This window comes from Lindgomyces ingoldianus (genome assembly GCF_010093535.1).
Source record: "Lindgomyces ingoldianus strain ATCC 200398 unplaced genomic scaffold BDR25scaffold_64, whole genome shotgun sequence".
Lineage (NCBI taxonomy): Eukaryota > Fungi > Ascomycota > Dothideomycetes > Pleosporales > Lindgomycetaceae > Lindgomyces > Lindgomyces ingoldianus.
The window spans coordinates 1-14,467 of record NW_022985225.1 but is presented as its reverse complement, the minus strand read 5'-3'; the positions used below and the strand labels follow the sequence as shown (position 1 = coordinate 14,467).

The 14,467-nt window shown below is 48.8% G+C and overlaps 5 protein-coding genes across 5 annotated transcripts; 3 read left to right on the top strand and 2 right to left on the bottom strand.

Annotated features, from left to right (window-relative positions):
• Positions 1-1,207: 1,207 nt before the first annotated feature.
• BDR25DRAFT_298686 (uncharacterized protein) lies at positions 1,208-2,390 on the bottom strand. The gene is made up of 2 exons (XM_033689093.1): positions 1,992-2,390; positions 1,208-1,936 (listed from the first exon to the last, which is right to left on the bottom strand). Exons 1-2 carry the CDS (start codon positions 2,209-2,211, stop codon positions 1,314-1,316), a joined length of 843 nt encoding a protein of 280 aa, XP_033539839.1. The 5' UTR covers positions 2,212-2,390; the 3' UTR covers positions 1,208-1,313.
• Positions 2,391-2,682: 292 nt separating this feature from the next.
• Positions 2,683-3,827, top strand: BDR25DRAFT_246763 (uncharacterized protein; the record flags this gene model as incomplete). Its single annotated transcript, XM_033685938.1, has 3 exons — positions 2,683-2,746; positions 2,790-2,867; positions 2,926-3,827. 3 exons carry the CDS (start codon positions 2,683-2,685, stop codon positions 3,825-3,827), a joined length of 1,044 nt encoding a protein of 347 aa, XP_033539838.1.
• Positions 3,828-4,923: 1,096 nt separating this feature from the next.
• On the top strand, positions 4,924-5,307 carry BDR25DRAFT_246716 (uncharacterized protein; the record flags this gene model as incomplete). The annotated part of the gene is made up of 1 exon (XM_033685937.1): positions 4,924-5,307. A coding segment is annotated over one exon (384 nt), but the record flags the coding sequence as incomplete, so codon positions are not given.
• Positions 5,308-5,334: 27 nt separating this feature from the next.
• BDR25DRAFT_298682 (heavy metal translocatin) lies at positions 5,335-8,968 on the top strand (the record flags this gene model as incomplete). The annotated part of the gene is made up of 1 exon (XM_033689092.1): positions 5,335-8,968. One exon carries the CDS (start codon positions 5,335-5,337, stop codon positions 8,824-8,826), a length of 3,492 nt encoding a protein of 1,163 aa, XP_033539836.1. The 3' UTR covers positions 8,827-8,968.
• A 215-nt stretch (positions 8,969-9,183) lies between these two features.
• On the bottom strand, positions 9,184-14,414 carry BDR25DRAFT_397350 (uncharacterized protein; the record flags this gene model as incomplete). Its single annotated transcript, XM_033698500.1, has 15 exons — positions 9,184-9,198; positions 9,258-11,244; positions 11,296-11,478; positions 11,522-11,765; positions 11,824-11,916; positions 11,985-12,076; positions 12,107-12,160; positions 12,201-12,250; positions 12,288-12,337; positions 12,365-12,446; positions 12,486-12,533; positions 12,615-12,760; positions 14,145-14,230; positions 14,288-14,365; positions 14,410-14,414. The coding sequence occupies 15 exons, from the start codon at positions 14,412-14,414 to the stop codon at positions 9,184-9,186; spliced, it is 3,213 nt and encodes a 1,070-aa protein (XP_033539835.1).
• Positions 14,415-14,467: the final 53 nt, after the last annotated feature.

The window sequence follows — 14,467 nt, the reverse complement described above, 5'->3', positions numbered from 1 at the left end:
TGCGAGAGTATGACATAAGGCGCGGTCCCCTGATGACAGATCCACGATGCAATTTCCGGACCGGTGGCGGGTGGACTCATGGGGGCGAATGAATTGGACGATGAAGCTTGATCCGGCAACCAGATGCCTTAAATAACATGCATTTCGTAAAGCCGTTGACGTAGGAGTTTTGGGAAGTTGACAACAAGCTCGGACCACGCGCTATATTTAGTGTCAACTTTGGAATAGTGCTTTCCTTCGACCAACGATCCATCAATCTCAACGCTGACTCTACATAAGATCTCAAAGAAACCGCGAAATAATGCCGCATGTCCCATCTTGTGCAGTGTCTCGCGCCTACCGAGGCGAGCCAGCCAACTACACAGTTATCCCCAACGACTCAACCGACATGACCATTGAGAATATTCTCAAAGAAAACGGTTTCACTCGGCCAACCTACTGTTGGCGTGCCACTTTGACGAAGGACCAGGCTGACGCATTGAAATCTCGACTCTTGGGTAATGTGAGTAGCACAATTCAAGGTCGATGCATTGGCTTGGCCGTTGATGAGAGTTAGTGTGCTTCCTTCTCTCCTGATTGTGGATGCTATGATCCTACGATGAGCGCAAAGCAGAATCGAGACTGGAATATAGTACGAGCCTGGAATGAGGAGGCAGCTGGGTGGCCTTCTGGTGCTCCTAGAGGAGGGTGAAATTTGTGGTTGGGCAACCCTAAAATCATCTTTCCGTTATCATCCAACACATCTGATGACTGAATGCCTGGAATCTGATTGACAATTGTATGCTCGGAGCCCTTTGTGCATTTCAGCCTTTGGTTATCTATAATGAAACCGTTGAAAGTACTAGGAATGGTTCGTGAATGACTCGAAGACTGAGGTTTAAGAATGGTCGTCTAGCATTTCTATGTATTTTGGAAGATGTGATAAAAAATCCCTGATAATCGTTCTATGCTCTTGGTGAAGCTGATGAGAGATGAGCAAATGAATGTGAAAGAGGAATCCCAAAGACATAGAGCGACGACCTGAACTGCGGGTGATGCGTAATAGGCGAAGCGATATAGGGGAGAAGTTAGGATGGAAAAAGCAGCTAGATGGTGGTGGTGAGCATGAACTGTTGCTAGCGGAGAATGAGACCATGAGGCCCTCCACCTTTGACCCAGATGTTGATTTTCCAGTGGCGATATGTATCAACCCCGAAAAAGGGGATATCTTACTACAGTCCTTTTTTACGCTACATTAGCATCTAAAGCAAAAACGCCACTCCTCGCTATGTCTAACCTATTGCAAACGCTATTGCGATATCTACAAGCAACCTTTAAAATAGCCCTTTCCAATCTCCCCAAATGATCTCCTTTTCATACTTCCGCATCATCTGCCCGGTCGGATCATCTCCTTTCACATGAGCCCATGCACCTGCGAAATGTATTACGAAGGTCCCGTGTTTCCAGACTTGACGAGACTCGTCGAAGCACGCGATCTCCTGCGGAAACGCATTCATCTTCCATTGGGGGACTTGTAATGTTCGCTTCGCGGACTCGGGGTCGATTCTTGACAGCTTTGCCATAGCGTCCTGTTCGCTGTATTGCTCCCCCCTCGACTTGGCTACTGCATGGATGTCGTAGGTGTCACGGAGGTATTTGACGGAGCTTTCGCGGCTGCGGACGACGAAGGAGCCTGTGTTCAAGCCGTTGCAATCGTGGGTGGTTAGGAAGTCGATATCATCGGGGTTCGTGGCATTGGCCAAGGTCTCCTGTATGATTTCTGCGACTTTGATGTCCGTGTTCGTGATCAGGGTGTCAAAGTCTATCCACCACATCCAGTCGTACTTGTTAGACTTGATTAGCCGCTCCATCATATTGTACTTCCACCATGTCGTCCCAAGGTCCGAATGGGCTTCGAAGTCAACGACGAGATCGTATCCGTGCCGACGAGCGTAGTCTGTTCGGAACTTGCATCAGCGAGTGTTCGCATGGTGTTGTGCGGGGAAACTTACAGTCCTTATTCTTCAGCGACATGTGGATATACGACTTCTCGTCGGTGACCATGGTAACAACCGCGATGCGTAGCGGCATCTTTGGTTCGCCAGCTCCTGGGCCCGCGGGGTCTATGGGTTGCCCGAGGATAGGCCCATGGCTGAGCTGCCAGCCTAGGAATGCGCAGAACAGCAAGAACAGGCACACCGACGGGGATATTCTTAGTGACCGCGAAAGCATCTCGAGGGTCGATCGCTATCAGCGAGGAATGTGAGAGCTCAGGTCATGAAGGGGAATTAGAGAAGGGATTCCTTCTGGAGCCACCATGGGTGCCAAGCATGTGAGGGTGCTTTTGGCTGCGTCGCTGTCCAGACACACCCATCGCTAGCCAGTTCAGCTCGGGCTTGGAGAGGAATGTGCTGGACGGGGGGGGGGTCTCGCCAATACGAGCCCTCTAGTCGCCCCACGTGACACAAGTCAACAAAAGGTTAGGATGCAGGTACACGCAAGAACAAGGGAATAATAGTCGCAGCGGCCCGTCTAATTCCCCGCATGACGTCGCAGCGGCCCACAGATGAAGGGTGAAAGCGTGAACGTTGGGAGCTTGGGCCATGGCGTCTGTTCGCCGGCCAACCTTAAACATTCCATCCAAGTTCCATCCAAGATCACCTCACTATCCCACATGATCCTGATCAACGACGCAACTTCACAATGTCTGGCTTCGGAGGCCACAGCACCGCACCGCGCGGTCTCTTCGAGAATGGTACATGGCGCTGTAGGTTGTTTCTTTTCAGAGTTTGCTTTTCGAAGCTGACGAGCCACGGGCGACTGCAACCCCCGCAATCCCGCTGTTCATTTCCAGGTGAAGAAGGCGGGAGCGAATACTGGTCGTTGGTGTAAGTCCTGCCTACCTCACAGGAACAGAGAGTGCGAGGGACCTGACTCTGTGCGCAGTCTATACATGCCAGAAGCACAAGGACGACCCTACAAACTGCAGGTTCTTTCTATGGGACGACGATGCGAAACCACGAGAGGAGCGCGCCCTGCTGAATAACTCGCGCACAGAGCCCGGCCGCACCGCTCAAGACACTCCCGCTCAAACCCAGAGGCTCCCTGAGCCTCCCCCTCCGTACACTGCCGAAGTGGGGCCTTCTGAGACACCGAGAAAGCGAACAAGAACGTTCATAGAGGGGGATCATGACGAGAACGAGGACGAGTTCGCATTCGATCAAGGGGACGTAGCCCTCACCAACGAACTGGAACAGGTCGCTCGTGATGTCGAAACTCCTAGGAAGGCGGTGAGAATTGATGCCAACACGGTTCCAGGGAGGCGCAAGCTTCCGTGGACTAGGGCCGAGCCAGCGGATGGAATGCCGACCCCGCAATCCGAGCCCCGTGTCTCCAAAGATCTCTTCCCCACCAGGTTCTCCGCTCCTGGCTCCTCGTTCCTGACGCCATCAAAATACGAAGGGCCGGACAATGGCCATTCAAGTAGGCGGACGCCGGCGTCGTCCCCTTTCGACACTCCAACTCCAACCCGGCATAGAGATGCTGGGCTCGATAGCTCTGACGATGATCTCGTTCGGGACGTCTTTGGCCTACTCCGAGAAGAGGATGTTGCTTTAGACGAGCAAGCAGAGAAATCACTGAGCAGTCTGCTCTCAAAGAGCGTCTTACGAACTCAGGGCATCATCAAAGGTCGGGAATACACGAGGCTTACGCTCAAGGCAAAGGATGCAAAGATAACCGAGCTCCAACATCGTGTCACGACCCTGGAAGCCGAATTGGAAGCTGAGAAAGCCTTGGTTAAGCATTTACGATGGCAGGCCGAGACTGGACACCTGTCCGATTCTTGAATACTCACAACACCGAGATAGGCAGCACGCCATTTGGGATGCCTCACATTATCGCTCAAATCTCATTATCGCTGAAGTCGCCTGAATACCACGGATCCAATAGCTTTTTCCATCTTTTGTAGATATCGCAATCGTTCTCACAGCGTTATTTCGCGCGGGTAAGTTTGCCTTCCACAGGGCCGATGCGCCATTCCGAGCAACTTCAATATCACAGACACGTTGGTAGAGGTACCCTTTGGTGATACGGAGGCGATGCTGCGTGACGATTTTGGTCGCAAGTGACAGGAGGATGTGCACGAGACAGTCGACCCTGGAATCTTAAAAGCAGGACTCGTCCGCGGAGCGACTTCATCTAAACCGCAATATATGCGCATGAGAGGTCGTGAGCAGATGGAGCACGCGAAACGGGGATAGTTAGATTGTCATTAATAACTAGCTAGTTCTGGGAATGGTTTGTTGTTCGAACATTCCGAGATGGTGGTGCCGCGGTGGGGAACGAGAAGGCAGAAAGCTTGTCTATGGTTAAGCTTTCGTCATCCTTCCTTCTCCTGAACACCCGTCCCCATTCGGAATCATCGTTCCTTTGATTATTAACATGATGCCTCACTAGCTATGGACTTGTTGCGCCTAAATGGCTAACAGCAACCATGCACGAAACATGTGTCAACCAAGAATTTGATCATTCCTGGAGGGCCACTGACATCGAACGACGCGCTGTTTGTGCGGTTGTGCTGTCCATGACTGCGTGAATAGTGCTGCGCGACTTGTGCGGTTGCCACATACCCACTTGAAGCACCCCCACTACTATATCAAAGAAAAAGTTTCCGCCTTCTGTTATCTGCCAGACCTTTCCGTTACTTCAAGTCCAACTTGCATACATAAAACCTCCACCCACTTGATCGGCACTGCCTTTATTACCCAGACTCGCTTCCTCCAGTTTGCTAGATTTATTAGATTAAACCACCCGGTTGTACCGTCGGCTCTTAACAGCCTTGGCGTATCACCTCCACCACCCTTATTTCACCCCAGGGCACGCGCACCGGGATTTCGATATTGCACGATCGCGGCGCGGTTGTACCGTGCTATCCGAATCAACATGTCACGTACGTCGCCAAAGATTCACTCACCCAGATTGCACCAACCACTCCCTGACACGATCGGTACCACCATCTTCATATCCAACTTGCACTGTCCGTCATGCGTAGACAGTATCCGGGAGTCCTTAAGCTCACTCCAACCTGCTCCCGATTTCATTTCTCACTCTATTGTTTCTCATTCGGTCGTTCTCCGTCACAGTCCATCCCTTACAGCAAAGGATATATCCGAATCTCTAGAGGTTGCTGGCTTTGAAGTACACAGCATTTTCCAAGACAAACACCCATCGCACGACCTGGTCGAGGTTCGGAACCCAGAGGAGCACGACGCAGAGTGGCAGAACAGTTTGGAGCAGGCTGTTTCACACTGGCAGCACTCTCGTGGCCACAGCCAAAACTCCAAGGAACCGGACATGCATAAGCGACAGAAGCACGTCGACCAGTGCGAGCAATGTAAGGCGGAAGCGGGGGGTGTTAGCTTGCAAGCTATCAGCGATACCTTCCTTCCTTTGAAGCCAGAACCGGCAGTGACGACCACCGAAAAGGTGAGCCTCGAGGACCATGACTCCCTTCGAGGCTCAAAGTCCCCCGCGACGGACAGATTCGTTGTCGTCGACCATCCAACGAGCCCGATTCTATACAAGGCGACGTTGGGCCTCTCAGGAATGACGTGCAGCTCGTGTGTGAGCAGCATCACGCATGCGGTACAGCAGCTACCATGGGTACGATCTATTGACGTCAATCTCCTCACGAGCAGTGGGTCAGCTGTTTTCGATGGCAAGCACCGAGTTCAAGAGATCATAGAAACGATCGAGGATACAGGCTTCGATGCCACCGTGGAGAAGCTCGAGGAACTGGAGCACCCTGCGCTCAGGGTTGCCCCACTGCACAAGCAACACGGAGACCGATGGCGTGCTACATACGCAATCGGGGGAATGACTTGCAGCTCCTGCGTTGGGAATGTCACGGACGCCCTGAAACCTCATACCTGGATCGAAAAAGTCGATGTTAACCTGGTTTCTAACAGCGCCACTATCGTCTTTGTAGGGAAGGAACACCTACCAGAGATCCAGGAGACGATCGAAGACATGGGCTACGATGCGACACTTGATAGTATTGTTCCTGAGGATGACACTACAGAAGAGATGCTGGAGAGATCTATCGGTATCCGTATTGACGGCATGTTCTGTCACCACTGCCCAGGACGCATAACTGGAGAGCTCACCAACAAATTTGGACAGAAATTCACATTCGGGCTAGAAGAGCCGCCACTATCTGAGAAGTCGCCGATCCTATTCATCCGATATCTGCCGGAACCTCCAAATTTCACGATCCGCCATATCTTTCAGACGATCACGGGACTTGACCCTTCCTTCAAGCCGTCTGTGTATCACCCTCCTTCAATTGAAGAACGTGCTCGAGAGATGCATGCTCGAGAGAGGAAGCGCATACTGTTCCGTCTTGTTCTCTCTGTCATCGTGGCCATTCCAACCTTTCTTCTTGGCATCGTTTTCATGAGCTTGGTTAAATCAACAAACCCCATTCGTCAATACATCATGGAGCCTATGTGGGCAGGATATGTCACCCGTGTCAGCTGGGCTCTCTTCATCCTGGCAACGCCGGTATACTTCTTCGCTGCAGACACATTTCATGTACGAGCACTGAAGGAACTCCGTGCTATGTGGAGGCTGGGCAGCCGCACTCCGATTCTTCAGCGCTTCTACAGATTCGGAAGCATGAACATGTTGATGTCGCTCGGTACGAGTATTGCATACTTTGCTTCGATCATAGAGCTGGCTTTGGCTGCAACGAAGAAATCTTCGGGTTCGATGACTGACTCGTACTTCGACTCGGTGGTATTCTTAACAATGTTCCTCCTAATTGGACGGTTTTTGGAGGCATATAGCAAGGCTAAGACGGGTGACGCAGTCACATCACTTGGGAAGCTTCGCCCCGAGGAGGCCATTCTTATCGAAGCTAAGAAAGGAGACCAAAAGATTGCTACCGACCTGCTCGAGATCGGCGATGTCATGAGAGTCCCACACGGCTCGTCACCACCATTTGATGGAATAATTATTGAAGGTTCAGCAGACTTCGATGAATCAAGCCTTACTGGGGAGTCTCGGCCCGTAAAAAAGGAGATTGGAGACACAGCATTCTCAGGTACGATCAACAAGGGACAACCTATCAAAGTCAAAACTACGACTGTGTCTGGAACTTCGATGCTGGATCAAATCATCAACGTTGTCCGAGAAGGCCAGACTCGTCGAGCACCTGTTGAGAGAGTCGCGGATAGAATAACTAGCCACTTTGTTCCCTTTGTCGTCCTTGTTGCCATTATCACTTGGACAACCTGGCTTATTCTTGGATCCACTGGAGCTATCCCCAAGGATTGGCGCGACGAAGGGTCCGGTGGCTGGGCTCTTTGGTCCCTCCGCTTTGCAATTGCTGTATTTGTCATCGCCTGCCCGTGCGGTATTGGTCTTGCAGCACCAACCGCGCTCTTCGTGGGTGGTGGTCTAGCCGCTAAGCATGGCATTCTGGTTAAGGGTGGAGGAGAGGCTTTCCAAGAAGCTAGCTCTATTGACTGCATTGTCTTCGACAAGACGGGCACATTGACTCAAGGCGGCGATCCTGCAGTTACGGATTACAAGTTTGCCAACGGCCACGACGCGCCACTTGTACTGGGTATCATCAAGTCTTTAGAAGAGAACAGCAACCATCCCATTGCTCGTGCTTTAGTCACATTCTGTAAAAACACTCAAAAGCTTCAAGACCCCTCAGTCATCACCATTGATGAAGTCCCTGGAAAAGGTCTCAAAGGAACCTTCAAGTCTGGGGACGAGGAGATAACTGCAATAATCGGTAACGAAGCTTACATGTCCGACCACCAGGTCTCGATCTCAGCCTCCGAAGCCACAGCACTGCAGACGTGGAAAGCCCAAGGAAAATCAGTTGCCCTCGCCGCTGTGCTCCTCTCAACCCACACTTCCAACTCCAACTCCAATGCTCCCGAACGGAAGCTCTCCACCATTTCGGAACTCTCATTCAGCTCAACAACAGAGACGCCGCCAACTCCCTCCCTACCCTGGTCTCTGGCTGCGCTATTCTCCATCGCAGATCCTTTACGCCCAGAAGCCGTATCCGTCATCTCTGCACTCAAGAGCCAGGGTATCGATGTCTGGATGCTAAGTGGCGACAACCTAATTACTGCGGCAGCTGTGGGCGCACAAGTTGGGATCCCATATTCCAACATCATCGCCGGCGTCCTGCCCGACCAAAAAGCCGAGAAGATCAAATATCTCCAGAAGACCCTATCCAAGACACAACGCGGCCTCTTCCTCAACCCCTTCAATCGCCCTAGCTCGAGCCTATATCATCCTAAGAACGGCGGTAAAAGTTCTCGAGCCACCATTGCCATGGTTGGTGATGGCATCAACGACGCCCCCGCCCTTAGTGCCGCAGACCTTTCAATTGCAATCGGTTCGGGTTCGGATATTGCGCTGTCATCCTCCTCGTTTATCCTCATAAACTCGCGTCTCACATCCCTACTTACGCTGCTCACACTTTCACGCACCGTCTTCCGTCGCGTCTACTTTAATTTCGGCTGGGCGCTTGTTTACAACATCGTTGCTATGCCAGTCGCCGCTGGGGTTCTGTTCCCGATCACCACGGGGGGAGCTGAAGTGGGATCGGGACAGATGCAGCATAGTGGGCTGGGAATGGGAGGCGGGATGGGAGGCGCAGGCGGGAAACATGTTCGACTTGACCCTGTCTGGGCGAGTTTGGCAATGGCTTTGAGTAGTGTGAGTGTGGTGTGTAGTAGTTTGGCTTTGCGGTCGAGGATTCCGGGGGTGGGTTTTAGGGCCAGGAAAGAGGATGGTGGGGTGATGGAGCAGGAGTAGGAGCAGGGGAAATGAATGGGAAGAGAAGTTGCGGGGAAGATGTATTTTTTGTCGTGTATACATCGCCTCTTTTTGCGTCGAATGAGTTCTTGCGAATTGCCGTGGATGGCTGGTTGGTAGGTTGTGTGGGATAGATTCGTGGGGAGGATTAAAATAGGATCCGGACGGGTTTTCAGGCACGAAATTCGAGGAAGCTGTAGATACGCGAGACGACCTTAATACCCCTTATTGATAGCAAAAATTTGTATCTCATCTCATTTCATGGAATTCGCTCCCTTCCCACTCTATCTCCAGGAACGGAATCGGAAGATGTCGATATACCCTCCTACTGATAGTGAACATTTTGATCATCTCATCTCATGGAATTCGCTCCTTTCGCGTTGTATCTCCGCAACATGTTCCTACTAAATGAATTCGGACAGAGCTTTCACGGACTTGGATGTTGAAGCTAGTGTATTATGTTCCCCTTCGTCTGTGGACACCGCGCCATGGTTAAATAAAATTGTAATACATTTCATTGACCTCGCAGTAAAGCTGGCAGGTGCTCCCGAGCTTCTACTCTGGTCTAAGCTCTCTGCTGCATAATCAAGCGCGCTTTTGCCTGTGGCGTCCCTTTGGTTGACAACTGCTCCCTTGGAAACCAGAAACATTAATATCATTGGTAAAGATGCTTTAGCGGCGAAATGGAGCACCGTGCTGCCGTCTCGCGATCGAGCATTGATATTGATGTTGGGGCTCCACTCTATCAGCTTCTGGATGAAGCCAAGTTCCAGTGGCTCGTTGACTGAACGTCCGACTGCAGAGTTGAGAAACCCCATGAGCGGGGTTTGGCCTGTATTGTCGTATTTATTGATATCGCATTTGTGTTCTTCTTTGGCAAATATGCGCCCAGGAATTAGGGAGGAGTCGCAAGTCTGGAGAAGTTTGTGTAGCCAAGAGCGCCCATAGTCATCTTCCCCACCTAGTATTCTCGTAAGCCCTGACCCATCTCCTTTGTATATCAATCGCGGGCATATGGGGCCCAAAGGGGCCAGCTCGTTGATATAACAAGAGTAATCAGGGTGTGACTCCAGGAAATCAACAAAGAACATGCCTGCGTTGTCGCGGTAGGTGGAAAGTTGTTGCAGTCTTTGTTCCCATTCTCGACTTCGTTTTCCAAGGGCAATTAAACAGCGAAGATCGAATGATGCCGACGCGCAAAGAAACATCAGAAAATGGCGTCCTTCGTGGTCGATTTGGTCAAAATTGAATGACCGGCGTTCCAACTGATGGATCAAGCATTCAAAAGCCGATGAATGTTTTGCGAAAAGCTTTTGTTCGCGCCCACGGCGCGCAATGATACCTAGACGCGATGATAGCGCTGCCATTCTACAGGTGCAGATTGCATTGCGTAGGCCCCTTGGGTCTAGGACAAAGAGGAAAGTCTGGCCGTCGTCGTTAGTCGTGTTCACCGACAAAGTACTATCTATAAGTTGGAAGATGATAGTAGCAGGGGCTCCAATCCGCGCGGCAAAGAATAAGGCGTCCCACTTGCAGGGAAGTCCGAGAAGCATCCGGGTAGAGAGATATCCACTTTCAATCTGATCTTGGATATGCCGGTGAATGCATCCAGTGAGCCTCCAGGTCGTGCCAATGCAACAACTCTGAATTAGAGAAGTATTTGCCTGTTCGCCTTTTCGGCGATGTCTAGCCATAATGCGTAGAATTTCGTCCTGTAAGGCAAAGTCTTCCTCGCTGGGTATCTGACTAGTGTTTGGCTGCTCGGGTTCAGGGCCGAGCCCATCTGCCATGTGTGATGTAGCCAATTCTGTTGATGGAGGCTCCTCTTGTAGCCCAATGGTAGATGTTGCCACGGTGCTGCTGGAGAATCTCTTGCGCAGCAGGCTCGCGATGTCAGATCTGAGAGACGAGGTGAAGCTTGTCCTTTCTAATATCTCTCCGATTCCTGAACTGCGTCGGGAATTGGGTCTATCAGATGAACTGCGGCTAGTCGAATTCCCTGATACAGATTGCGGATTAATTGTTTCATTTCGAAGAGCATCAATGAGGTTAGGTCGAGGTCGAGTCATGTCAGGCACACCAGAGTCGCCCAGATGTTGCGTGCTATCCGCGGTTGTGAACGGGAGATTGGCAGTCCCTGCAGCTGCAGGATTGAATTCACCCAAGGAATGGGTCGTACTGAGCTGGATGGAATCCGTTTGCATTCCTGGCGCATGCTGAGAGGCAAAAGTTATCTTCCCTACTCTGCTGTTACAGTTGCGGAAAGCCTGGAACCTGAGAAATTTGACTCGCTGTCGAGTATTCGCCTTGCTGGTTGAGCAGAACCGACGATATGGTTCCTTCTGCCATGGTTTAGACGTTTTCACTAGGGGCCCATCCGAGAGAAGCTCCCGGAGTAGCTGTTGGGCACGCCGTTCTCTGTTCCAGTTAGGGTCATATTAGTTATTAACGAAAGAAGTGTTCACTCACTTTGCCTTGTACGTGCCTTCACACATTAGATTAAGTTCGTTGAAGATCTCCAGGATCTCGCGGAGCTGAAGGCCACATAGACGGAGCATGACGAGCTTTTTCTGCAAAGATGCGGTCCAACGCCGGGGAGGTCCTCTGCCCCTCTTGGTCCATGGCTTCCGCACGTTCCTCCTCTTCTCCACTCTGTTTCCGGACGTCATTTGTTTACTAAAGGTAATCGAGGAACAGGCGGGAACGAAGACAGTTGGAAGCTGATGCTGAGATGTTTGAGCCAGAAATGAATGAAGGAAGGAAGAGCAAATTGATGATGTTTAGATGGAGTGTGAGTATGAAGCATCTAACTAGGACTAGGTACCGAGATATAGACACCTGCAAACGAACCCCATGACTTCGTGGAGATTGGTCGATCTGAATGTGGCTAAAACGTTGAGGTGTTAAACCCTTGAAACAGTGGGCAGCTGCCTGCGTGACTTGGCAACGAAACAAATGTTAGCCCATGGAGCCGGGAGACAGGGAATAACCTTCCACTTTTGCCACGAGTGGGAACGTTGGTACCGGATCTTGGGGCGAAGCAAGGCTGAGCTAAATTAGCGCATATGACACCACACTGATCGGCAAAAGCTTAAGATTGAAAAACGCAATAAATTTGATATACGCAATAATGCATAAAGACTAAAGTAAATCCTAACGACGGACTGCAAAAATTGCGTACGGAGAGGAGAGGAGAATATGAAGTATAGAAGGCGCAGCGAGCCCGGTTTCCATCAAACCCATAACTTTGCTATAATTGAGATCCAAAGGTAAAACTTACACAATGACCAACGACTCCAGTAAGATGGTCATAAAGCGAACGGTGAAAGAAGTTCTTTGGGGTCGTAGCCTGAGTCTGAGACTAACTTTGCTACTCAGACTCCATTGCTACTGTGCCTCGACCACCCTGCAAACTATCTTGCAGCTGATCGCCATTCTTCTCCACTCCTGTCACCACGGACGTCGCTGATCAAGATGAGCTGCGAAATGCATGCTGACTGGCCCTGAAAGTCTGACTAGCGTCGGGAGATCTATCCACCACTAATGTCTAAGATGGAAAGCCAAGTGGCAGGGAGGGTGACTGGTGATCCCTGGAGGAGGAAAACGGAGGGAGTGCGGACCTTCATTCATGACCTGAGTTGGCGTCGGAAGGCGCTTACATCATTTCTCTCATCCTCGAGCTTTCCTCTCTTTAATTCTTCAATTGACTATCATAATATCTCCTAAATAATGTTACAAAGCTCACTCGAGCCACAACATTCCTGGTTAATAATAAAACAATCTCCCACAGTCAACTCCATCCTCCTTTTCTGGGAAGATCGAAGTGAAGGGAGAAGGACAACGGGCTTCTTCGTTCTGACATTTGTTTTTGAGGCCAAGGTCAGAATTGCTTCCGAAGGTGCAGCAGGCACATCAAATCCAGCTACAGTCAACTCTTAATGGCGCGATGCGCGATATAACAATAATTTAATATAGCGATATTATTTCAGCTCTTAAATTAATTTCCTACTAGAAATTTATAATTTATAATACTTACTATATTATAGGCTTTTTAATTAAATATTGTTATATTAAGAAAAGAAAATACTATGTATAGTAATTACTAATAAGCAGCAGCGTGCTCTGTAATAATAGTATTAACATTAAAGGCCCTTTTAAAGGCAGATTAACATAATTAACTAGTTTAAGTAAAAATATAGCTATTAAATTTATTAGTTAACAGTATCTAAGTTTCTTTTAAAGCAATATAGCTACTTTAATAGTGCTAATAGCTCTGCTACTAACTACTTACATTAACAGTAGGCATAGTAGCTTATCCTAAAAGCTATCCTTTTTAACTAGTAGCAGCACTTTAAGAGCTCTAGCAGCAATGTCCCTAGTAATATTTTTATTAAGAAAGTAAAGGCTATTTAGCTATAAATACTTAATTATATTAACCTCTCTATACTAGAGTTTAGTGTAGGCTAGCTTACTAACTTTAAGTAACATTATAATATTAAGCTTTATAAGCATTATAGTAAGGCTGCTTTAGTGCTAGCCTAAGCTAAGCAGAAGATAAGGGCTATTAGAACGCTATGTAGAAAGTACACAAAAAAGAATATATTTAATATAAATAAAACAGGCCTATATTAGCAGTAGGTGCTGTTATTAGGCCTTTTAACTAGAGCTTAGCCTAGTAAAAAGAAAGATAAGAGCTAGATATTAATTATATGCTACTATAACTTTACTAGCAGCTAGCGCTTTACTTTCTAGGCTATTAAAAAGGCAGCTAGGCTACATGTTTTACATTATGTTAACCTTAAGGCTTTAAATGTTTAATAGTTATTAAATCTAAAGGTGTAAATAAACTATATAGTTATAAAGGACTAGCTACAGGCCTTTTATTAGTAGATTAGAACTAGAACTATTCTACTACTTATAAACAACTATAGCGCTTATATATTAGAAGTTAATCTAATGCTACCTTTACTAAATATCTAGATTTAATAGCTACTAGTAAATTCTACTAGTATCTATTAGCTACTTAATTAAAGTGTAATTAGTTAATTTAAGCGCTGCTATAAAAAGTAGTAGATACACTATATAGTTTTTAGCTATAAGTAAGGCACTAATTTAGCTACTAAAGTTAACCTTTACTATACCCTATGCTAGGCCTTTTAAGCCTAGTATAACAACTTTTATAGTAATATAGTTTATTACTACTTCTGCTAAGCTAAAATCTAGCCTACATAGGAACTAATTTGTCTACCTAATTTAGAAAAGCAGCCTTAGTAGGAGCTAAAGAAGCTATATAAACAGGTACAGCACACTAGTGTAACGATTCTCATGAATCGTTCCATCTCGGGTCGCCCCGGAACCTATCCGAAGGGTCTCCGTATCGGCTCCGACCCTGGCTCGACCCTGACTCGACTCTGCCCGGCCCCCTGCTGTTACCCCTATTCCCTCATGTATTTAGTCGCACCTCGCCCCGTAGCTAGCTCGGTAGTTTTCTGATATCCTACGTACAAGGCCTATAGGTGTCATTGGTATTCCCAGGTCTCTGAGTCCCCACGCACTCCCATATGCCTCTGAGTGGATTCATACCGCATTCGGACCCATTGTCTTGCCTGCGCCGTTACATTATATCAGAAAACTCGCTTTC